Here is a 25847-nt window from a genome sequence, read left to right as displayed (position 1 = left end):
TATTTACTGAACAGAGGGTAAGCTTAAAACTGAAAGTACAGAAGCCTGCTATGGCTTTATATACAGATGTGGTCACTGCCGGTACTACAATATAAAATCAGTTCTCTCTTAAAGGTACATACACAACAAATACACTCTGAACGCTAGTTGTACTCCAGACATAATCTTGGGGAAGACTATGTGGCCATATCTGATGTTGTGGAGAATAGACTTAGCATGATGGACATGAAGTAGCCCATCCTCATCTAGACTGCTCATTATTTTAACTTTGACCTGTACTATGAACATTCTTGAAAGAGGACTACAATATTCCATCACCAGAACACTGAAGTTGCCTATAGGACCAAGCTTTGTGAGTTTTCTTACGTGGTTAGCTCTTTCAGGTGTCCTCGCCACATGTTTGTCCTAACGTGGAGTAGCTGCTGTGCAAGGAAGCTGCATGAGAGCTTGCTGGTCTTATAAGGTAGAGGTGGTCGAAAAGGGAGAGGTCAATATCTCGGTGCTGAAGGTGCAAATTTTTCCACCCTGTATCAAATTCTTTCTACATTGCTTTCCAATTACTAAAGCAAGTTGTTTGCCTTGGGACAGCATCCCATGACATAACCTCTAGATTTCTACATTTATTACTTGCTAGCCAAATACCCCAATTTTATGTAGAAATTCAGTGGAAGTGACAATGCTGCATTTACTGGTTGAATTGCAGCAATAATGGCCCAGAATTTGCTGACAAAATAACGGCGAGTTTAATGCCGCTTGTTGTTATTAATGTGTTAAATCGGCCAGCAACTTGTGGCGAGGAAGAGCTACCTGGTGAATTGCCACAAGTTGCTGCATGATCTGCCATCAGCCTCGCGTAAACAGCAGCTCGCCCTCAACCTCCCCGTTACTTTTAAGAACTTGCTGGATTTGCTTGAACTTGAATTAAGCTTGCTGCAGAAAGTTAGCGGTGGAACTTAACAGTGACCACTTAACCCTTTTGACAACATGATAACTGTTAATTCTATGCCAATCAACTTCTCCGCCCTGTGAATGTACTGCTTCATGTTTAAAGGCAGGAAGACTGATCCTCATTGTTTTATTCCACTCCAGAGACTGGAGCACTGACACTTCAATGCAGAACTGGGGGAGCGCTACACTGTTGGAGGTGCCGTCTTTCGAATGAGAGGTTAATCCAATTCTGTCTTCTCGGGTGGACGTAATAGATCCCAACACACTATTTTGGGAGGAGCAGGGGAGTTCTCCCCGGTGTCCTGGCCAATATTTATCGTTCAACAGAGATCACTAAAACAGAAGATCTGGTCATTATCTTATTCCTGTTGATAGGACCTTGCTGTGTGCAAATTGGCCACAGCATTAGCCTCGTCCATTAAAATGGAGAACATCAATGCAGCAGCAGGTGAAGCTTCAGAAACAAACCTAACTATAAAAAATGGCCCTCCCAAATTTTTCTCAATTATATATTAGCAAAAAAAATGCCAGAACTATCAAAGAAATGTCTAATATAAACACATGTACTAAAAAGCTATTGTAAATATTATTTGAAAAAAGGAAGTCAGTGGCATTTTAAGTACTCTTTTACCTAGGGGAAAAAGCAAATCCTGCAAAATTGCGCTGGGTGTTCATTTAAATATTCAAATACATAACCGGGGACTTAGTGAGATTGCCCTGCACATGTGGCACACCTGTTCTCCTTGGACACAGCACTGCGGATTCAACAGCAATATACACTACCTGTCTGTGAATCAAAGGGCTAGAAATTCATTATAGCCCAGGAATGGTTGGTATCATTAGAATTAGCGCCAGGCGCTAAAGCTTTAGACTGCACGCAAAATTCATTCTCACTGCTCAAAGAAATGTTTGGAGCGCTAAATCAAGCATTAAAGCCCAAGCTCATTGGTGTTACAATCACAGGGTGGACCAATATCGGGTGCAGTCTAATCGCAAGTCATGATTGCCACAGGCTTTTTCCAGTTCTTAAAGGCGAGGTTCATTGATGCTGTAGAACCTCATTCTCAGCATTGCTGGCTGTGCAGCTGCCTCAGCGAGCAGCAGCAGGTCAAGGAGAAGGAGCCGGAGGACTGAAGCAGCTGTACTTATGGCAGATCCACGCCCCAGGGAGAGAAGCTGCAGATTCTGCGATCATGCCTCGGAGGCATTGGTGTTCACTGTGAAGAGACGGAAGGTGGTGCTCCACCCAACAAGTGGCAGGAGGCCCTCGCCGTAAGTCTTCCGCACCATGTGGAGGGAGGTAGCGCAGCATATCTTGGGCAGCTCTGTGGTCCCCAGGACTCACACGCAGTCCAGGGAGAAATTTAACAACCTCACTTGGTTGGTCAGGGTGAGTGAATGCTTCGACAAATGATATATACGACCATCTGAACCACACTCTTCAAAGCACCACACTCCCAGCACTCACCCACCAACAATTTCTACCTGCCAACATCTCACACCTTGCACACAATGACAGCTATTCAACTATGGCAGGCACATCACCCAAACACATTGCTCCACACTCACTCACACACTTTCCTTTCTCTTGCAGGCCAATGTGGCTCACAATCAGATGGAGCAGGAGCGCAGAGGCGGGGGACAAGCCAACACCCAACCACTGTCTGCCCTGGAAAATTGAGTGCTGCAGATTATTAGGCGCCAGGTGGTGGGTGCTGTGGCCACTAGCAATGTTGACCCCCTTGGGGACAATAACGGTATGTTCATCCCTACTCTTTCTTCTCACATCCCACTTCCTCCTCATCCCACAATCGTTTCGCACTTTCCAGCTAATCATGCTGTATGCATGCCTTTCTCCCTTCCTGTCCCCCTCCCCTCACCTTAATCCGAATCTTCTGCCTTTATCCTTTCAAATAATCAGCAAGCACCTGAGCAGCCTGTCACTGAGGGCACCATAGAGAGTGAGGCAGGAGAAGAGGAGGAGGAAGAACACACCGCGTCACTGCATCTCTCACCCGCAGACACCAGCTCAGATACTGGTACGACGCGTTCGTTAGAGGCTAGTATAGTAGCGGGAGCTGCACAGGGTGATGCATCAGGGACGAGCGGGCTGCAGCAAGGCCAGGGGGAAAGGGTAGCTCGGGGGCCAGCTCCCCAGAGGGCGAGTTTGCGTGCGAGTTCTGCTGCACAGGACTCAGATGAGGATCTTGATGGGGAAGCGTTTTGAAGAAGGGTGATGGGCATGCACACGAAGATGATAGGTGCAATGGCAAGGGTGCCCGAGATCCTCTTGGCAATGATAAGGAGCGTGGAGGAGTCCACCTCCAGCATTGCACAGAGCTCTGCGCAAACCATGGAGCCCATCATTTCCAATCTGCAAATGATGGTAGACTCCCAGAGAGACCGTGGCAACCCAGACCTGATGTCACATGTGTTGGGCAATCCAGCAGCTTCCATTGCAGCACAGGTGGAAGTGATGCAACATCTTAGTGCTGTAATGCAGTCTATGGTTGGTGCCATTCAATCTCAGACTGTTCTAATCGAGTCTCAGCTTGATGCCATGCATGTTCTGACTGCTGCCATTGTGGCTGGGTCTACCACTGTTGGCCGGGGCGTTCACGGTGTCGCAGCAGGCCAGCAAGCTGTGCTTCCAACAGATTGCTAGGGATGCTGAGGTGCTGCCCTGGGGGAGTGGCAGTGGGTCAGTGGAGCAGGAAGCTGCTATCCTCTCTCAGGATGACAGCATTCCTCCTCCCACCATTGCCACTCTGCCATTGCCCTTGTTGCTGCCTGTCATCCAGCCAGCCCAGACTGCTGCCGCCCATGCTGAGGTGGTGAAGTCTACAGCCGGGCCTTCCCTGCACAGACAATCAGCAGCCTTCCACCAGCCGTGCTGCAGCCACTGTGCCAACACTTCATAGGAGCACTAGAGTAGACAAAGGCACAGTAGCGAGAGGCTCTAAGGGATTGCACAAGGGTGAATAGTTAATATTTTTGTTGTAAATATGTGTTCACTGATTTTTGATAAATGTATTAATTCCGTTTGGATTCTTTTGTGGTGTATCTCATTTCAGCTTTGCACTGTGATATCGCCAGCGACAGGGATGGAATGATGGGGATGTAATGAGCAACAGGGATCTGGGGTTTAATTCATTCTAACCGCAGTCTGATGAGGTGGTCACAGACCACCCTTCCGGAAGGCCGATTGAGTGGCTGCCTCCTCCCTCGCTCCTGTTCCTCGTCCTCCTCCTCCTCTCCCCCTTTCTCCTCCTGAGGTGGTCCTGCAATCCCTGGTGGCAAGGGCTGGGCCTCATGATGGCCAAGTTGTGGAGCATGCAGCAGACCACCATGAAACGAGACACTCGCTCAGCCGAGTACTGGAGGGCTTCTCCCGAGTGGTTAAGGAAGCGGACCCGTTGCTTGATCACTCCGATGGTCTGCGCGATGATGTTCCTGGTGGCGGCATAGCTCTCATTATATGAGTGCTGGGCAGGAGTGTTGGGGTTACAGAGGGGAGTCATGGGCCAGGTGGAGAGCAGATAGCCCTTGCCTCTGAGCGAGCTTGACATGGTGGCTGGAAGAGTGCTGACACACCAGTCTGACGCAGGATGAAGGCAAAATGGCTGCTGCCAGGGTAGCGGGCTTTGACATTGAGGATTAGCTGTCTGTGGTCACACACCAACTGCACATTAAGTGAGTGGTAGCCTTTGCGGTTACGAAAGATCTCAGGATTGTTATGCGGTGCTTGCAAAGCCACGTGGGTGCAGTCAGTGGTGCCCTGCACCATGGGGATTCCCGCTATCCTGGCAAAGCCACATGCATGCTTGTCCTGCTTCTCTCTGGTGGTGAGGAAGGAAATGTAATCGCTTCTCCTACTGTAGAGAGCCTCTGTGACTTCCCGGATGCAGCGATGGATGGCGAACTGCGAGATGTTAGCTATGTCTACTGTTGCAGACTAGAAGAATCCGCTGGCGAAGAAATTGAGGGCGACGGTGACCTTGATTGCCACTGAGAGAGCCGTGGTCACCCTGATCTGGGACTGGAGGTCTCGTTGCAGGAGGTGGTAGAGTTCTGTGACCACCTCCTTGGTGATGCGGAGCCTTCTAATACACTGCTTCTTGCTTAATTGGAGGTAGGAGAAGTGCTCTCGGAAAACCCTCGGAGGATAAGGCCTCCTGTTGAGAGCCCTGATGGCCCTCCTCCTCCATCTGGCCACATGTTCCAGTCTTCCTCACTGCCTCCGCTCCCTTTGCTGTTGATCCTGGAGGGTGAAGTCGACTGCCAGTACAGCCCCCATTAATATAACCAAGTGTAGCAGTTTGATTTTTTTAAAGAATAAATGTAGCTACTTTTTAGTTGCCACAACTCTTCTCATACAAAATAACCTTGAAATTACTGAATTAAACTCTTGCACTATGTGAAAGTGACAAGGAACCAATGAAACTACACTAATCTGACAGCTGCGAGTCATTACTGATGATCCCTTTAAATAACATCCCTGGAGCTGGCTTCCTGCTGCTCCACACCAGCTCTCCCTGTCACTGTTAACGGAGGTGCTAAGGTAGGTGGCGACAATCAATTTCGCAGATTGGGCACTCAGTCAGTGTTGTACACTCACTGACGTCACAATCTCCCTGGGATTGAGGCTCCCGGCAATAACTGTTAGCGGCGGCGCTGCGATGGGGGGGCAGGTTTGGCACGTGACAGTGGATTTGCCTCGCCCCAGTGAAAATGCTCTAGTGCCCTGTTAGCGCCATCTGCTGGCATTAACGGGAGGCACTAAGGTACTGAAATTTTCCCCCTAAGACCTTGTATATCAGAATAGCATTTTCATGACCTAAATCAACGGGGTTTTCAACTTGAAATCGATGGCTGGAATCGATGGTGATGAACAACGGTCGGCCAATCTGCAACGGCAGTTTTAAGCCTGGACGGCAAGATCTACCCCAATGGAAATGAAAAGCGATTGGTTTCTATTAGGAGTGGCTGAACTGCAATGCCTACCTCAATAAATCAGCACAATTTTGGTAAGCATTGTGTCAATAAACCTCACACCGGAGCTTGAGCACAAAATCTAGACTGACACTCCCCTGCGGTGCTACACTGCCAGAGCTGCCTTCATTCAGGTAAGACATTAAACTGAGGCTCTGTCTGCCTGTTTAAGTGGTTTAGGTGAACGTAAAGGACCCTCGGCACTATTTGAAAGAAAGCAGGGCGTTCTCCCAGACTCCTGGCCAATATCCCTCTCTCAGCCGATATCACTAAAATAGACTAGCTGGCCGTTCATCTCATTATGATTTGTGGGATCTTGCTGTGTACAAAATAGCTGCACTTTTGTTCTCCTACATAACAACAGTCACTGTGCTTCAAAATAATTAGTTGTGAGGCACTTTGAGATATTGGTGAGAGAAATAAATCTCAGTCTTTATTGAGCCTGCAGCAGCAGTATACATTAGAAATTGTAAATATAAGGTAAAAGATATAGTTTGGGGTGTTATTTTCAGCTGGCGGTGAGGAATCTTGCCTGCAGGCAGCATGCTCGTGATTTCCTAGTATGCACTGCCGGCGAGTGAAGCTTCCCAGCCTCGGAAAATTGCCCGTTAATCTCTGGTTCAAGTAATATCCGTAAACTACCTTTCTGAAGACTAGGGCATCACTGGAACATCTTCATTACATTGCAGACTCAGTACTCATTGCAAACCTACACAGGCCAGGCATTACTGCTGCCGATAGTAGCAGGGCCGCACTTAACGCATTGGTGTGACATTGCTCTGTTCATTATTTTAATAGAGGCTTCAAGCACGGTTCCATTAAAACAGCAGAGAGTGCAATGTCCCAGGACAGTGTTAAGCGTGGTCCCACTAATATCACCATCATTAATCTCTGGATTTATATTGTCAATGTGCAGCTTACTCTTATTGGCAGCCGTCATCTCCAAATATTAATCTGGGGTACACCAAATGAGGCTAAATCTATCTGTTGTCCCTGTGGAAGTGGCCCAAAACACCATTCACTCCCAGGAGATGCAAACCACAGTGGGCTTGTTATTGCCCAGGGAGCTGGCCAAGCACACCATGTCGAAAAGAAGGAAAGACTTGTATTTATATAACGCCCTTCATGACCTCATGATGTCCCAGAACAGTTCTGACGAAAGGTCATCGACCTGAAACGTTAACTCGGTTTCTCTCTTCACAGATGCTGCCTGACCTGCTGAATATTTCCAGCACTTTCTGTTTTTATTTCAGATTTCCAGCATCCACAGTATTTTGCTTTTGTATTGCGGGGAACATTGTCCACCAACACCTTGATTTTAAAATTCTCATCCTCATGTTAAAATCCCTCCATGGCCTCACCCCTTCCTATCTGAGCTAGTGTTAACACTGTTGAGCTCTGGAGCTGGCTATCACAATGAATGGATCATATTACACATTGCAAAGTACTTGATTACTCAGGCAGGATCTAATTACACATTCCAGACAAATTGCTGGATGTGTCTTGTCCTCCAAGGGGACCAATTAGAAATCTGGTCTTGCCCTCCAAGGGAACCAATCAGAACTTTGGTGTTACAAATAGTTACAGCCATAAGGACATACATGCAGTAGAGGTGGTGCAACAAAGGTTCACTCGATTGATCCCTGGAATGAGAGGGTTGTCCTATGAAGAGAGATTGAGCCTATACTCTCTGGAGTTTAGAAGAATGAGAGGTGATCTCATTGAAACATATAAGATTCTGAAGGGGATTGACAGAGTAGATGCTGAGAGGTTGTTACCCCTGGCTGGAGAGTCTAGAACTAGGGGGCATAGTCTCAGGATAAAGGATCGGCCATTTAAGACTGAGATGAGGAGAAATTTCTTCACTCATCTAAATGGAGAGAAACTGCAAAGTGCTACAGTACAAAGGGATCTGGGGGTCCTGGTGCATGAAACACAAAAAGTTAGTATGCAGGTGCAGCAGGTGATCAGGAAGGCCAATGGAATCTTGGCTTTTATTGCAAGGGGGATGGAGTATAAAAACAGGGAAGTCTTGCTGCAGTTATACAAGGTATTGGTGAGGCCACATCTGGAATACTGCGTGCGGTTTTGGTTTCCATATTTAAGAAAAGATATACTTGCTCTCGAGGCGGTTCAGAGAAGGTTCACTCGGTTGATTCCAGAGATGAGGGGGTTGACGTATGAGGAAAGGTTGAGTAGGTTGGGACTCTACTCATTGGAGTTCAGAAGAATGAGAGGCGATCTTATCGAAACATATAAGATTGTGAGGGACCTTGATCGGGTGGATGCGGTGAGGATGCTTCCACTGATGGGTGAGACTAGAACTAGGGGGCATAATCTTAGAATAAGGGGCTGCCCTTTCAAAAATGAGATGAGGAGAAACTTCTTCACTCAGAGGGTAGTAAATCTATGGAATTTGCTACCCCAGAGAGCTGTGGAAGCTGCAACATTAAATAAATTTAAAATGGAGATAGACATTTTCCTAGCAGATAAGGGAATTAGGGGTTACGGGGAGAGGGCAGGGAAGTAGACGTGAGTCTAGATTCGGATCAGCCATGATCCTATTGAATGGCGGAGCAGGCCCGAGGGGCCGTATGGCCTACTCCTGTTCCTATTTCTTATGTTCTTATGTGAATTTTTGTAATTCCCTACCCCAGAGGGCTGTGGATGCTGAGTTGTTGAGTATATTCAAGGTTGAGATAGATAGATTTTTGGACTCTAGGGGAACCAAAGGATATAGGGATTGGGCGGGAAAATGGAGTTGAGGTCAAAGATCAGCCATGATCTTACTGTATGGCAGAGCAGGCTCAAAGGGCCGTATAGCCTACTCCAGCTCCTAATTCTTATAAACCTCTTCCACCTAGAAGGACAAGGGCAGCAGGAGCATGGGAACACCACCACCTACCTCCAAGTCACACATCATCCTGACTTAGAAGTATATCGCCGATCCTTCATCGTTGCTGGGTCAAAATCCTGGAACTCCCTACCTAACAGCACTGTGGGAGTACCTTCACCACACAGACTGCAGTGGTTCAAGAAGGCAGCTCACCACCACCTTCTCCAGGGCAATTAGGGATGGGCAATAAATGCTGACCTCGCCAGCCACGCCCACATCCCATAAACAAATAAAATAAATAAATAAATATTGACCAGGACACGGGGAAAACTCCTCTTCTTCAAAATAGTGCCATGGGATCTTTTACATCCACCTGAGCGGGCAGATTAAGGTCTCATCTGAAAGACGGCACCTCAGACGTGAAGCACTCCCTCAGTATTGGATTGAAGTACTAGCCTGGATTATGTGCTCAAGTCTCTGGCGTGGGGGCTGTGAACCCACAGCCTGCTGACTCAGAGGTGAGAGCGCTGGTCATTGTGATGCCTTGGTTATATTTCGAAATCGTGGCGTTCTGGGGGTTTCCGCCTATGAAATGCAGCGACGACTTGTTTCACTTTCCCGGTACTTGGAGTTTCAGGTTTGACTTCCATTCGGGAGTTGGAGACCGGGGAAGGAGCTGCTCCGTTTCTTCAGTAATATGAAGGCATTGGGTCCGATGGTGCTGGCGCTCGCTTTACTGGTGAGTGAATTCGGAGGGTGAAGGTCAGAGTTTCAGTTGACACTAAAAAAGCGGCCGGAAAAAGAGCTGAGTCATTCCCCGGGCCCGAGGTGCGATTTGTGTTTGTGTTGACGGTTTGTGCTCCTATTGCAGTGAGATCTCTCCTCCTGGTTGTGTGATCTGCGAGAGCTCGGGTGGATGTCACTGTAACGCGGGCGAGGGTTACCCGAGGGGATGGCCGGGGCAGCAGGTCGCTCTAGGGTGGGGGTCTCCACGCCTTGCGGATTCTCGCTACCATTTTGTTTTTCATGAGCCGCTTGTGACCGTGTTCCTGAGAATCTTATACATGTTTTGGTCCAATTTAACAAGGACTGTTTCATTTTAGTCTGTTATTTTCATTGCTATTAAAAGTCCAGATTCAGCAACGACAACAATTTGGATTCAGCACTGTGATAAACCCAGTGTTCACCCTCAGCTGACTGTGGGCTTTACATTCGCCCACCAAAGATGTTGTGGCATTAATGTATTATTGTGTGGATATGAGTATGTCACACAACTTATTGTAGGAAGTAATCGGCATAAATCAAGAAACTTTTTTAAAATAAATATATATATACCGCACCCAGGGCATTCAGCCTGCAACTTCCTTTCATACACAGATCAACGGCCGGCGCGCTAGGTAAGTGCAGGTCGGAGGCTTGCACCCGCGGGAAGCCTCCGACCAGAATTTCTGGGCCATTAATATTATATCTCTGACCACGAGCAGTGCCAGATGGGGTCTGTTAGTGCTGGGATTAAATAGTGTTAAGTTTGCCTCGAGGTGATTGTTTTCGGATCAGTGAAGAAAATTCTTGCAAGTTTATTATAATAGCTACTACTTCCTGTACCAAATGTTAAAAGGAAGTTTATGCTTTTTGGGGAGGGAGATTTTGAACACAATATAAGGGTGAATTGTGAAAGTCTTGTATGAAATAAAAACATCCAATCAAAGTTGGTTAGGTTTTAGTCAATACATAGCTACTTTTGGAATGTAATGTTTGTTTTGAAACTCAATATGTAATAATAGATCAATTTGTCATTTGACACTTTGTTTTTAAAAAGCACTTCTTTTTCCAATATTCCCTTTTCAGTCGTTTCCCGTAAGTGTGTTTTCCTGAAGGTGGTGACTCATGTTGGAGTAGAGTTTCATATGTAGCAACAACCCGCTGGAAGTTATTTTTTGTATTTATTCGCGGGATGTGGGTGTCGCTGGCAAGGCCAGCATTTATTGCCCATCTCTAATTGCCCTTGCGAAGTTGCCCCAGTGGCCATTCATTAAGTGCAAGCCTGACAGTGTATTTTAGCAGGGTCTTCAAAGCAGGGGTTGAAATAGTCAAATCCACCCCTCTACTCATCCACTAACCACACACACGCGCGCTAAATAATAATCAGGAAGAAGAGACTGTTTTCTTTCCTTGCCAGCTGATAATTGGTAGCAAGTGCTAAAACAGCAGGGTGATTTTTGCTCTGCTCTGACCGTTGAATTTGCAGGCCTGGTATGAATATTTACCTGCATGACCTCATGGAAATATAAAAATGAGAATACCACATGTTTCAAAATGACTCATCAGGGAAAGAGTGCAGCTCTTGATACATAAGTCACATTGAAGTTTTAAGCACCATCATAGAAACATAGAAGATAGGAGTAGGCCATTCGGCCCTTCGAGCCTGCTCCGCCATTCAATGTGATCATGGTTGATCATCCAAATTCAGTACCCTGTCCCTGCCTTTTCCCCATATCCCTTGATCCCTTTAGCCTCAAGAAATATCTCCAACTCTTGAATATATTTAATGAACTAGCCTCCACCGCCCTCTGTGGCAGAGAATTCCACAGGTTCACCACTCTCTGGGTGAAGAAATTCCTCCTCATTTCAGTCCTAAATGGCTTACCCCTTATCCTTAGACTATGACCCCTGGTTCTGGACTCCCCGGCCATCAGAAACATCCTTCCTGCATCTAGTCTGTCCAGACCTGACAGAATTTTATAGGTTTCGATGAGATCCCCTCTCAATCTTCTAAACTGCAGTGAGTATAAGCCCAATCGACACAATCTCTCCTCATACGTCATTCCTGCCATCCCAGGTATCAGCCTGGTGAATCTTCGCTGCACTCCCTCCATGGCAAGAACGTCCTTCCTCAGGTAAGGTGACCAAAACTGCACACAATACTCAAGGTGCGGTCTCACCAAGGCCCTGTACAACTGTAGCAAGACATCCTTGTTCCTGTACTCGAACCCTCTTGCTACGAAGGCCAACATACCATTTGCCTTCTTAACCGCCTGCTGCACCTGCATGTTTACCTTCAGCGACTGGTGCACAAGGACACCCAGGTCTCTCTGCACTTCCCCTTCTCTCAATCTATTGCCATTCAAATAATAATCTGCCTTCCTGTTTTTGCCACCAAAGTGGATAACCTCACATTTATCCACATTATAGTGCATTTGCCATGTTTCTGCCCAATCACCCAACCTGTCCAAATCGTACTGGAGTTTCCCGACATCCTCCTCGCAGCTTACCCTCCCGCCCAGCTTTGTGTCGTCTGCAAATTTGGAGATATTACATCCAATTCCCTCGTCCAGATCATTAATATATATTGTGAACCGCTGGGGTCCTAGGACCGATCCTTGCGGTACCCCACTAGTCACTGCCTGCCACTCGGAAAACGACCCGTTTATTCCAACTCTTTGCTTTCTGTCCGCCAACCAGTTCTCTATCCAAGTCAATACCTTGCCCCCAATCCCATGTGCCTTAATTTTGCACGCTAATCTCTTATGTGGGACCTTATCGAAAGCCTTCTGAAAGTCCAAATACACCACATCCACTGGTTCTCCCTTATCTATTTTACCAGTTACATCCTCAAAAAATTCCAGTAGATTAGTCAAGCATGATTTACCTTTTGTAAATCCATGTTGACTTTGTCCGATCCTGTCACTGCTTTCCAAGTGCTCTGCTATTACATCTTTTATAATAGACTCTAGCATTTTCCCCACTACCGATGTCAGGCTTACCGGTCGATAATTCCCCGCTTTTTCTCTACCACTGTTTTTGAATAGTGGGGTAACATTAGCTACCCTCCAATCCATGGGTACCGTTCCAGAGTCTATCGAGTTCTGGAAGATGACCAGTAATGCATCTACTATCTCTAGGGCCACTTCCTTAAGTACCCTGGGATGTAGACCATCAGGCCCTGGGGATTTATCGGCCTTCAGTCCCATCAATTTTCCTAACACCATTTTCCTACAAATACTGATTTCTTTCAGTTCCTCTCTTTCATCAGACCCTATGTTCCCCGGCATCTCTGGGAGGTTATTTGTGTCCTTTGTGAAGACAGAACCAAAGTATGTATTTAGTTGGTCTGCCATTTCCTTGTTTCCCATTATAAATTCCCCTGATTCTGACTGTAAGGGACCTACGCTTGACTTCACCAATCTTTTTCTCTTCACATATCTATAAAAGCTTTTACAGTCAGTTTTTATGTTCCCTGCTAGCATACTCTCTCATTCTATTTTCCCTTTCTTAATTAATCCCTTTGTCCTCCTTTGTTGACTCCTAAACTGCTCCCAATCCTCAGGATTATTGCTTTTTCTAGCCAATTTATATGTCCTCTCCTTGGATCTTATGCTATCCCTAATTTCCCTTGTTAGACACGGTTGAGTCACCTTTTTTGTTTTATTTTTATGCCAAACTGGGATGAACAAATTCTGTAGCTCATCCATTCGGTCTTTGAATGTTTGCCATTGCCTATCCACCGTCAACCCTTTGAGCGCCATTCCCCACTCAATCCTACCCAACTCGCTCCTCATACCATCGTAGTTTCCTTTTATTTAAATTGAGGACCCTTGTCTCTGAGTCAACTACTTCATTCTCCATCTTAATGAAGAATTCGATCATATTATGATCGCTCTGACCCAAGGGGCCTCGTACAACAAGATTGCTAATTAATCCTTTCTCGTTACATAATACCCAGTCTAAGATGGCCTGATCTCTGGTTGGTTCCTCGACATATTGGTCCAGGAAACCATCCCGTAAACACTCCAGGAATTCCTCCTCCACAGTATTGTTACTGATTTGGTTGGCCCAATCTATATGTAGATTAAAGTCACCCATGATGACTGCTGTGTCCTTATTGCACGCTTCTTTAATTTCCCTTTTAATGCCATCCCCAACCTCCACCTTACTGTTTGGAGGTCTATATACCACTCCCACTAATGTTTTTTTCCCCTTTAGTATTTCTCAATTCTACCCATACAGATTCCACATCATCAGAGCTAATATCCTTCATTACAATTGTATTAATCCCTTCTTTAACCAATAATGCTACCCCACTTCCTTTCCTTTTTGCCTATCTTTCCTGAATATCGAATACCCCTGGATGTTGAGTTCCCAGTCTTGGCCATCCTTGAGCCACGTTTCTGTAATCCCAACCAAATCGTATTCGTTTACCTCTATTTGCGCAGCCAATTCATCCACCTTATTACAAATGCTCCTCGCATTAAGACACAAAGCCTTCAGGCTTGTTTTTTTAACGCTCTTAGACCTATTAGAATTATTATTTACTGTGGCCACGTTTGATTTAAACCGTCGATTTCTCTGACTGCCACTTTTGTTTTTCTCCTTCCTATCTTTTGCTTTTATCCCTGTTTTCCTTTCCTCTGTCTCCCTGCTCAGGTTCCCAACCCCCTGCCATTTTAGTTTAAACCCCCCCCGAACAGTGCTAGCAAACCTCCCCGCAAGGATATTTGTCCCGCTCTGGTTCAGGTGCAACCTGTCCGACTTGTACAAGTCCCACCTTTCCCAGAAGCAGGCCCAGTGATCCAGGAAACTAAAGCCTGATACTGCAGCAACTGGGTAAGAAACAGGTCTCGTCGTAACTATTGCACACTAATGGGTGCAGAATTTTGTGCTCGATTTTTTTTTTTCTCTCATGCATTTGATTGAAGTTGTTGGCCTATTTATTTTAAGTGGTTTAAATGTGATTACATTTCATAACTTACTGGAGTCTGATGATTTTTTTTTATTTAACCAATTTTATTAAAACACCTTTTGTAGAAATTCTACCCATCACACCCAGGGCAGCACGGTGGCATAATGGTTAGCACTGTTGCCTCACAGCGCCAGGGACCCGGGTTCGAATCTGGCCTCGGGTGACTGTGTGGAGTTTGCACATTCTCCCCGTGTTTGCGTGGGTTTTCTCCGGGTGCTCCGGTTTCCTCCCACAGTCCAAAGATGTGCGGGTTAGGTTGATTGGCTATGATAAATTGACCCTTAGTGTTAGGGGGATTAAATACGTGGGGTTACGGGGATAGGGTGGGATATGTGTTGGTGTAGGGGTTACGGGGATCAGGTGGGATATGTGTCGGTGCAGGCTCGATGGGCCAAAATGGCCTCTATCTGCACTGTGGGGTTTCTGTGATTCTGTGACTGTTGTAAAGGAAAAAAAGAAGACTTACATTTCTATAGCACCTTTCACGACCACCAGATGTCTCGAAGCGCTTTACAGCCAATGAAGTACTAAAATAATGTATAAAATAATGTTTTGCAGAATGCAGTGGGTGCCCATCAATCCACCTCAGTGGAGGATAATGCTGTTCAAAATGGTTTACCAATTACCAACATAATGGATTCAGCGCCTACAGGCTTCAGTAAGCAGCGTTTCAGAAGGGAAACTACCTGTGAGGCTGGTCAGTACTGGGACGATCATTCAAAGCAGTGTTGCAAAAAATGTGAGGCAGGTGAGTGAGTGTTAATTCTAAACCAGTGCGATGTACTGGTTAGCTGGCATATGCTTGAACTGTTTTTAAACAGCCTATGTAGAATCTTGGGGCTGTTTTTAACAGCAACAACAACTTTCATTTATATAGTGCTTCACAGAGATATAATCGGCGATAAATGTACATTGAGACACTGAAGGAGATATTGGGATGTGGTGACCAAAAACTTGGTGAAAGCGATGGGTTTTATGGCGTCCTTTAAAGGAGGAGAGGGAGGTGGAGATGCGGAGAGGTCTAGGGAGGGAATTATATAGGGTGGGGTCATAACAGCTGCCAATGAGAGGGGCAAAGGTGCGGGGGTGGGGGCGATGCACAAAATGCTAGAGCCAAAGGAAGAGAAAATTTGGTGGGGAAGGAATTGTAGGGCTGGAGGATGGTTAAGGGCTGGAGGATGGTTAAAGCCTGAAGGAATTTAAACATGAGGATGAACATCTTAAGTTTAAGGCATTAGAGGACCGGGAGCCAATGTGGGTCAGTGAGGTCAGGGGTGAGCGAGACTCGGTGCGGTATAAGGTACGGGCAGCAGAGTTTTTGGATGAGCGAAAGTTCATGGAGGGTGAAGGATGGAAGGCCGGCCAGGAGAGCATTGGAATAGTCGAGTCTGAAGATGAAAAAAGGCATGGATTTCAGCAGTAGATGGACCGAGGAGGGGGCAGAGGTGGGCGATCTTTGTGGTGGAGACTATATGGGGTCAGAAGCTCAGCTCTGGGTCCAGTTGGTGGTTCCATTTTTCTGAAGCAGCAGCTATTTGGATGTCTTTGAAATGTTTGGAAATGCTGTCGTTTTTCAAAAGCTTTTCTCTACGATTGATATTGGTTAAACGCTGCATTTTGTACTAGTGCTTATGCATTTCACATTTTTCTCAACATTTACAATATTTGCATTTTAGGTACTTATATGGCAACAGATTGCACTCCTAATCAGGAAACAATCTGTAAGTCGTGTCCAGAAGGTGCATTTACAGATGCTGAAAATACCCTAACTACTTGCAGGCGATGCACACAATGCCAGGAACAAAACGGTAAATATATGTAAAAATTACTTCTGGAAACTGTTCACTAATTGCACAAGGTTATTTATATAAAATACCAAATATTGTTCTGCAGTAAAATAGAATCAGAGAATCTTACAGCACAGAAGGCCATCTGGCCTGTGCCGGACTTTTGAAAGAGCTATCCAAATTTTAAAAATTCATTCTCGGGATGTGGACGTTGCTGGGAACGCCGGCATTTATTGCCCATCCCTAGTTGCCCAATATTTGATACAACTGAGTGGCTTGCTTGACCACTTCAGAGAGCAGTTTGTCCCACTCTGCAAACTATTATGTCCGTGTATAATTGAGACACGGACGGCAGGAGTTGATTATAACAAGTCTTTACTGAATGGAGACAACCTGGAACTGAAACTACAGAAGGCTCCTAGTGCCTTTTATACAGGGGTGGTCACTGCCGGTACTGCAGTCTGCGACCAGTTATTTCCTTAAAGGTACATACACAACAATTCCTCCCCTTTTAGATAAACAGTACATAACATTCATTTAACAACTAAATGATAACTAATTACAATCACAATTATGGTTGCTAGATACATTGGTTGAGGTTAAGCAATTATAAGTTCAGTCTTTGAGGAAGCTTCCTGATTCTGTCTGGATAACGCCTCTTTGGGGTATCGGGTTCTTCTGGCAAGGTTGAGTCGGGATCAATGTCGTTGTTTGGTTCATCTGCTTCCAATATCACCGATTCTGCGGTAGATGCAATTGGTACTTCGGTTTCATCGCCAGGTGTATCAGATCGTGGTGTGGGGTTGACGTTTTCCAGTGACTCTAGAATCTGGTCAGCATGGCGTCTTACAATGCTCTCTCCAATGTCCACGGTATACATGAGAGGTCCTTGCCGTGTACAGATCGTTCCTGGCTGCCATTTCTCTGTGCGGTAGTCCCGGGCCAAAACTGGTTGACTTATCTTAAAACTCCTGGTCGGCCTTTCATTCATATTCTGAAACTGCCTGTTCTCCACATCTCTTCTGATGTTCGGCTTAACCAAATCCAAGCGGCATCGTAGTCTTCGATTGAAGAACATCATGGCAGGAGTTTGGTTGGTAACCGCATGTGTTGCATTCCGGTAGGCAAACAAGAAGTTGTCCACCTTGTGTTGTAGGGGTATATCTTCATTACACATTGCCTTGATAGCCTTCTTGAATGTTTGAACAAACCTCTCGGCCAATCCATTAGTGGCTGGATGATATGGGGCGGATGTGTAATGCTTAACACCATTGTTCTTCAAGAACCTCCGGAACTCTTCAGACACAAACTGTGGTCCATTGTCAGAGCAAATCTGTTCAAGCAGCCCATTCCTGGCGAATATGGTTCGTAAGACTGTGATAGTTTTTTCTGTGGTGGTTGAGGACATTTTTATTACCTCTGGCCACTTTGAATGTGCATCCACCGCAATTAAAAACATCGAGTCCATAAAGGGACCAGCAAAATCAATGTGCACCCTTTGCCATGGAGATGAGGGCCACTCCCATGGATGTAGAGGGGCTTGTGGTGGGGCGTTTTGGACCTTCTGGCATCCTGTACAGCTCTTGGTCATCTCTTCGATTTCTCTATCGATTCCCGGCCACCACACAAACGCTCTGGCTAAGTTCTTCATTTTTACCCCTCCCAGATGACCCTCATGAAGCTCATTGAGCACTCTATCCTTCAATTTGGGTGGAATTACTACTCTGGATCCACACATCAAGGTTCCTCTGCACACTGACAGCTGTTCTCCTCTTGGCGAGAATGCTGGCAGCAGTGGTTCGCCATGTGCTGGCCATCCCTTCACCGTTAAATCATAGACCTGTGATAGTGTCGGGTCATTCCGTGTTTCCTTTTCTATGTTTGCATTCGTCACAGGGAGACATTCGACTATGGTCGAGTGGAATATCTCCACTGGATCCACTGCAAGTTCTTCTTCCACCGTCGGCAACGGTAGGCGCGACAATCCATCAGCATTCCCGTGCTGTTTAGTTCCTTTGTACTCGATGTCATATTGGTGTGCCCCTAGGAAAAGGGACCACCTCTGTAGCCGTTGTGCTGTCATTATCGGTACGCCCTTCTGAGGGTTGAAAATGGAGACAAGAGGTTGATGATCAGTTAGTAGAGTAAATTTTTGACCGTGCAGGTAGTGATTGAACTTCTTCGCCCCCCACACCAGGCTGAGGGCCTCTGTCAACCTGGGCGTAGTTACGCTCGGCTGAAGTTAACAAGCGTGACGCAAAAGCTATCGGCCTCTCTGAACCATCAAAGAATTTACGTGACAGTACCGCCCCAATGCCGTAGGGAGACGCATCACGCGCCAGTCTTATCGGTAGTGATGGGTTGTAGTGAGCCAATACTTCTCTTGAAGTGATTAGGTCCTTACTCTTCTGAAAGGCCCGCTTACATTCATCGCTCCATTTCCATGCTACTCCCCTTCGTAGTAGGGCGTTCAGTGGGTGCAGAATTGTGGACAAATTCGGTAAAAACTTATGGTAGTAATTCACCAATCCGAGGAATGACCTCAGTTGCGACACATTTTCAGGCGCTGGAGCCTTAACTACTGCTTCAATTTTGTCAGGGGACTTATGTAACCCCTCTTCATCAATCACGTGGCCACAATATGATATCTGTTTCTTAAAAAACTCGCACTTGGGGCGATTGGCACGTATCCCATGTTCACGTAGTCTAGTGAGCACCTGCTCTAGGTTGGCAAGGTGTTCACTGTTATCTTCACCTGTCACTAGGATGTCGTCCAAGTAACACTGAGTCCCCGGAATCCCTTGCAGGACTTGTTCCATCGCTCTTTGCCATATCGCCGGAGCTGATGCTACTCTGAATACCAGTCGATGATATTGGTAAAGACCTTTGTGAGTGTTTATCATGAGATACTTCCTAGAGGATTCTTCAACCTCCATCTGCAAATATGCTTGTGGTAGGTCAATTTTTGTAAAACGCTTCCCTCCAGATAGTGAGGCGAAGATATCTTCTATCCTTGGAAGACGATATTGTACTGTGTGAAGGACTGGGTTCACCGTCACCTTGAAGTCCCCACAGATGCGAACCTTCCTTGGATCCTCAGACTTATTGTTTAACGTTTTCTTCATGACAGGAACGATGGGTGTCGCCCACTCACTCCAGTCTACCTTAGATAACACGCATGCATTCTCCAGATTCTCCAGCTCTGCCTTGACTGCTGGGCGAATTGCATATGGTACCGGTCTTGCTTTGAAAAACTTGGGAATTGCATTCTCTTCTATTTTTATCGAGGCGGTTACGCCTTTAAGAGTGCCCAGTTCTTGTTGAAATACCTCTTTGGCGTCAGCTAAGATTGTTGACAATCGTTCAGGAGTGACGTCGTCATCTTTTTTACCAGCCACCGTCAGTGCCTGAATGGAGTGCCAGTCTAAGCTTATCTTTCTGATCCATCCACGTTCCAATAACGGTGGTCCACCATCTTGCAGTATGTAGAGATACAATTTCCATATTTTCTTGCCGTTGTATTCGACAGGCACCCTTATTTTTCCTCTGGGGTATACTTTTTGCCCCGTATACGTCCTGAAGACGATGGATGTCTCTCTCAAGGGTATGTGTGAGAATAGCCGCTCGTAGTCTCGTCGATTCATGACGGTTAGAGCTGATCCTGTATCCAATTCCATTTTGACTTGGGACCCTGCTATCGTGAGGGTGACCCAAATGGTTCGGTGATCCTCTTTTGCGATTACGTTGTGAAGTTTGAGACAGCTTAGTCTCTTGTTCCCGGATTTACTATCGCTCATCTGGTCTTCGGAACTACTGTCCGACATCTTTTGTACTTTCCTGTACGGTTCCTTAGTAGCCTTTTTGTTGTCGTTGGTCTTCTTCCCAGACCTGCAAACTCGTGCAATGTGTCCCATCTTTCCGCATTGCCTGCATATTTTGTCCTTGGACCAGCAGTCCTTCTGGTCATGGGTTGTTCTGCCGCAGCGATAACATTTTGCAAATCCCCGTGTCATTTCGTGGGTGTCGTATTCCTGTGGCTTTTGTTGTATTTCCGCAGCTCCCCTGGCTGCTGCTTCGTACGATACTGCCACGCTGAAAGCCTTATCTAGCGTCAGCTCTTTGAGAGTAACTTCTTCTGGGTTCCTTCACTCAGGAGTCCACAGACAAATTTGTCCCGTAGGGTATCTGCCAGTCCTGCTCCGAACTGGCAGTGCCTTGATAGCTTGCGTAGTTCTGTAAGGTAATCAGCATTGCTCTCATCTTTATGCTGCGTTCTCCTGTGGAATTTAAATCTTTCTGCTATCAGCAGCGGTGCAGGGTTTAGGTGTTCCTGTAGGATAGCAACAATTTTGTTAAAACTCTTCGCCTTCGGTTTGGCTGGAGTAATCAGGTCCCGCAATAGGCCGTACGTTCTTGCGCCCATTAAGTTTAGCAGTACTGATGCCTTTTTCTCATCGGCTATTTCGTTTGCCTCGCAATATACCTTGACTCTTTCCACATACGTGGTCCAGTCTTCTATTGCATTATCAAAGGCAGTGATATAGCCAGTCTTCGGCATCTTGGAAATCTAAAATGGCGCCTCCCGCGTTTTGCCTTCTTCCCCGCTGGATTAAGATGGCGCCTCCCGCGCTTTGCCTTCTTCCCCGCTGTTGCTAGCGCTGCTTTCCACGGTTTAAACTGCAGCTCCTCGCGGCTTTCTGCGCGTTTAATTTTTTTATTTTATTATTTTCCCGTCGTCTGAACAACCCTGCGGGACTCTTGCCTCCCTCTTCTCGGGTCTGTATGCTGCCCGGCTTCGTAGCACCAGCCGTGCCCTGTGTGCTCCACCCTCTCTCTCCTCTTCCCGACAACGCTGCTCGGCCCCGTTGCAAGCCACCCGCTCGAGTTCTAGACCGCCGCAGCCCAGGAAGGATCAGTGTACTACCTGCCACCAGTCCGATTAGCTGAAGCACCGTCGACAGGAACCAAGCCCCACTCTCGACAGCCTCTCCTGCAAATCTTCAACTCCGCTGACTCCGAGGCGGATGCCCACGGTCGACGCCCGTTTCTACTGTTTCTTTCTTTCTGGCCTCGACCTCTGCTCACTTTGCTTCAGGTATGGATCCCATGAGGTGGTGCAGACTGTAGGTAAGTTCGTATCTGCTCGTCGCCAATATTATGTCCGTGTATAATTGAGACACGGACGGCAGGAGTTGATTATAACAAGTCTTTACTGAATGGAGACAACCTGGAACTGAAACTACAGAAGGCTGCTAGTGCCTTTTATACAGGGCTGGTCACTGCCGGTACTGCAGCCTGCGACCAGTTATTCCCTTAAAGGTACATACACAACACAGACGTTTCCAGTTCAGGTATAATTCAATTCCCTTTTGATAGGTACTATTGAATCTGCTTTCAGGCAATGCATTCCAGATCATAACAACTGGCAAAAAAAAATTCTCCTTCTGGTTCTTTTGCCAATTATGTTAAATCTCTGCCCTCGGGTTACCGACTCTCCTGCCAGTTTTTCCTTACTTAGTGTATCAGAACACCTCATAATTTTGAACACCTCTATTAGATCTCACTGTAATCTTCTCTGCTCTGCGGAGAACAATCCCACCTTCTCTAGTGTTTCCACAAACCGAAGACCCTCATCTCTGGGGGGAAAAGGGAATTGTTTTGTGGGCAGTTTATTAAATGTAGAACCTTACAGTGATAACATTCGGCCGGTTTTTGCGGTCAGTGGTGAATGAACGGCACCAGCTGTTCATTACACTTACACTTGCCCACTGAATTTCTATGGGGTTTTGCAAAGGAACTTGCTGCTCCTGCTCCGCTGGCGTTACTTCATTGGAAGTACAACGGAAACTCTGTTTACGCGTGTAAGCAGGGCTTCCAGTGCGCTTTCGTCAAAGTAATGCCAGCGGGGTGGGAGGGGCGCTGAGGAATTTCTCGGCCCCAGTGACTCACAGGCCTGTTTTTCACACTGGAAGTCAAAGGCCAAAAGAGCGAGGAACCAATAAAGGAAGAGGATAGGAAGCAGTTTGTAAACAACATTGTGAAAATGCTAACCATTCAGAAAGTCCTGCCTGTGCCAGTAGTATGAATGAACCACCAGAGGAATCACTGTGGATTACTAACGTGTGTGTGCTTAATGGGGGAGAAATTCATTATAGCCCCGTTTGGGGCGCTGACTTTAAAAGTTGAAAAAATTAATCCCAGGCGCTAATGCTTTTCAACTTTAAAAAATTCGGTTTTGCGCTCCAGGAAGGAAGCTAAATCAAGCCCTCCACTTCCTTCCTGGAGCGCACGGGCAGCAGGTGAGCGTTAGGTGAGCAGCGCTGCACACTGGGCCGTGCAGGGCCGCCGCATTGAAAGGCTCCCTTAAAAGGAAAGGCCATCGCTGCCAGCTCTGCAAGAAAACAAATCCCCTGATCGCCGACGGCACCTCTGATCAGCACCGATCAGCCCCAAGCACTCTAACAGATTGCAGGGCTGATCAAACGTGACACCTGAAAAATTGGAAAAAAAAGCAGAGTCTTGATGAAACATTTTTCTCCTACCTCACCGCCAATCTCTTTAACTACCGCTCCCCAAGCGGCCATCCGCGGTGACAACGCCTCCTGCAGCTGCCGGTGTTGACGTCCAGCGATGCTGCGGGGGACGGAAGCCAAGTTCGCATCCGGGACAGTACCGGGGCGCTGCGCACCGGATGATATCACAATTTCCGGGGTGCAGGAGATCGTGGCGTTAGGGTTTACCGCCGCCGCGCCGCCGCTAACCTGCAGGGGAAGTTCGCAGACTTCGGTACTCTCACCACGCTCGGTCGCAAAACCGGTAGCATCCCATTATCGCCCCCTGGAGGCGCTAACGGGAGGTGCCAAGGAGGCCAATTTGTTCCCCAATGTGTTTATTTCAAATGGATCAGCACCTCCATTTGAATAGTATTAAGCATTTGTGTGCTGTTGTTCTATCTATAATTTAAGGACTCAGTCATTTAAAAATACGGCTAATCCACGTGTCTAAAGATCATGACTGATATTAGATAAAACCATTTGTGAATCCATTTATTTTTGTCCAGTGGACTGCTGGACTTTAATGGTTCTACTAGGGCACAATTTAGCTTTGTTTCATATTGAATCTACCTTTCTTCATCCAGGTTTAGTCATTATCAGACCAATTGGCCAGTGTTTTCAACAGTGAGTTTCACCAGCATGTCTTTCACTGAACTATAACATCCTTTTTTTGTTTTTTCGGATGCACTTTATTTTTAATTAACTTTTACTTTTTTAAAATTAGTTAAAGGAACAGTGCGGTACTTCTTTGAAAAGTAGGAACATAGCAGTTGCTAGATGAAAAAGTTCGCCTTCTACCATCCTGGCATGATGCAACAATAATGGAGTTGTTGACTAACCATCAGTAGTAATTACCACACATTGTATGTTGTGTTCATACGAATCTTAGGGGGAAAAATTGAGTGGCGCCCCCTTTGGCGCTACTTTTAGCTCCCTGAAAAAATTAGTGCCCCCGCGGCCGAAATTCATCAGTAGCGCCCCAAGAGGGAAGCGGGACGTTACTAGAAGCGCCCCGCCTCCCTCTTGGGGCACTGCAAGGGAATATCGCGGCACTATGTGCCGCGGTACTGCAGGCCTTCCTCCCCTTCTTAAAGGGGATGGGCCTAGTGCAGCGTGACCCGGGGCCCAGCTGGGCCACCAGGGATCGGAGTGCCGGCAAAAGAGCCCGGCACTCAAGAGAAGTGCCCGGCTCAGGGAGCGCAGCCAGCACTCCGCGGGGGGCTGGTCAGGAGGCTGGGGACGGCAACGGGGGCAGGTGCTGGCAGGCGGCCAGCAACAAAAATGGCTGCCCGGCACCTCTTCTTTAATTAGCGCTGCCCCGGCCGCAGGTAGGCCCCCCTGACCCCGTCGGACATAGCGTCCGGCAGTAAGTCGGGGCGCTACCGAAGGTCGCGGCTGGGGCGCGAGCAGGGCGCTGCGCAAGGCGATGACGTCATTGCCGGCGGCGTAGTGCTGCAGGGTGCTAACGGTTACCGCCACCGCTAACCTCCCGCTGACTTTCGCGGGAGGCGTTGGCGGTGCTGCACCTGGGCGCTAGTTGCTTTGCGCCCCGTTAGTACCCTCTTAGGGCACTAACGGGAGGCGCAAAGCAACCAAATTTTTCCCCCTTTGAATGTCAAATTCTGATGCGATGCAATGGTGTACATCTTTAAGGGTTGGGGCTTTTTGTTGGCCAGGGCCCTTAGAAGGCAATCGGATGGAAGTCTTCAGGCAGTTTTCGGTTCCTTTTTTGAGTTATTTTTATCTGCTACCCTTTTGTGGGGCAGGCTGCTGAGTTTTTGGGCAGACTTTGAGACAGTGAGGCCGAGAGTGAAGTCTTGTTATAGCTCTCTAACAAAGGGGCCAAATTGCCTGGTATTTCCCAGTTCAAGGTAGAATCTGGCCATTGCTGTTTACCTTAATTAGTAAGTGATGATGACTTTCTTGGGGGGAAATGGCTGGGAAGAGGTATTCAGGCCAACAGTGTAGAGAGTTGAATTAATATATACCATTGAAATAACACAGTTACTTAAAGAGGAAGGAAATTCTAGGCGGTGTGCTTTTTTGTTCAAATAACTATCCTCTTAAAATTCATGTTGGCAATTAAAAAAAATTTTTTTTTTACCCAACAAAGATCTGCTTTGTTGGGACTCATGCCTCTGTGTCATGTCCAGAACAGCTCCACTGATAGCAATGGTGGCTGTGATATTACACAAGAAGCCTAAACAGAGACACTTGATCCCACTGGAATGTGTGATTGGCTGGGTATGCAGAGTAAATCAGCTTTCTCTTATGGTAGGGCTGTGCAAGACTTCATAAAATCAACAGAAAGAGCCTGAAGAAAAATTAAAGGATAGCAACATTACTGAAATGATTAAAACGGGTACACTTTGAAATCAATATTGGATTATCAGGTAGCTTGAAAGAAAGAAAAGAAAGACTTGCATTTATATAGCGCCTTTCACAACCTCAGGACATCCCAAAGTGCTTTACAGCCAATGAAGTACTTCTGAAGTGCAGTCACTGTTGTAATGTAGGAAATGCGGCAGCCAATTTGCGCACAGCAAGCTCCCACAAACAGCAATGAGATAATGATGAAATAATATGTTTTTGTGATGGTATCTTTTACATCCAGCTGAGAGGGCAGAAGGGGCCTCAGTTTAATGTCTCATCCAAAAGTTGGCACTCCCTCAGTACTGCCCCTGGAGCGTCAGCCTAGATTTTTGTGCTCAAGTCTCTGGAATGGGACTTGAACCCACATCCTTCTGACGCAGAGGCAAGAGTGCAACGCACTGAGCCATGACTGACACTACTTGTGTATAGTCAACCAATGTTGCCTTTAATTTTTTTTTAGATGCGCAGCCCATTCAGAATCCGCGCACGAGCTGTTTTTCCTATTTAAAAGCTGGTGAGCCTGCTGCGGCCGCACAGCTTAAAGGGAACATTGTGGTCAACATCCTCAAAACACAGTTCTACAACCAAGCTTTTCTTCGCCCTTCCTAATATCTCCT

At 46.7% G+C, this 25847-nt stretch overlaps 1 protein-coding gene across 5 annotated transcripts in view; it reads left to right on the top strand.

Moving 5' to 3' along the window:
- The first annotated feature begins 9094 nt into the window (after nucleotides 1-9094).
- Nucleotides 9095-25847, top strand: part of LOC147113632 (tumor necrosis factor receptor superfamily member 6-like) — a 42449-nt gene continuing 25696 nt past the window's right edge. For 2 of the 5 annotated variants that reach the window (XM_085994852.1, XM_085994856.1), the window contains exons 1-3: nucleotides 9301-9515; nucleotides 15075-15264; nucleotides 16193-16324. In XM_085994852.1, the coding sequence (XP_085850978.1) occupies nucleotides 9474-9515; nucleotides 15075-15264; nucleotides 16193-16324 (364 nt within the window). In that variant the 5' untranslated portion in view covers nucleotides 9301-9473. The other 3 variants (XM_085994854.1, XM_085994853.1, XM_085994855.1) reach the window with 3 other exon arrangements.

The sequence above is a fragment of the Somniosus microcephalus genome, chromosome 8 (assembly GCF_052327205.1).
Source record: "Somniosus microcephalus isolate GS21.2 chromosome 8, FLI_Smic_1.0, whole genome shotgun sequence".
In the NCBI taxonomy this organism is placed as follows: Eukaryota; Metazoa; Chordata; class Chondrichthyes; order Squaliformes; family Somniosidae; genus Somniosus; species Somniosus microcephalus.
The sequence above is the reverse complement of the archived record's forward strand: the minus strand, read 5'-3'. Positions and strand labels throughout refer to the sequence as shown.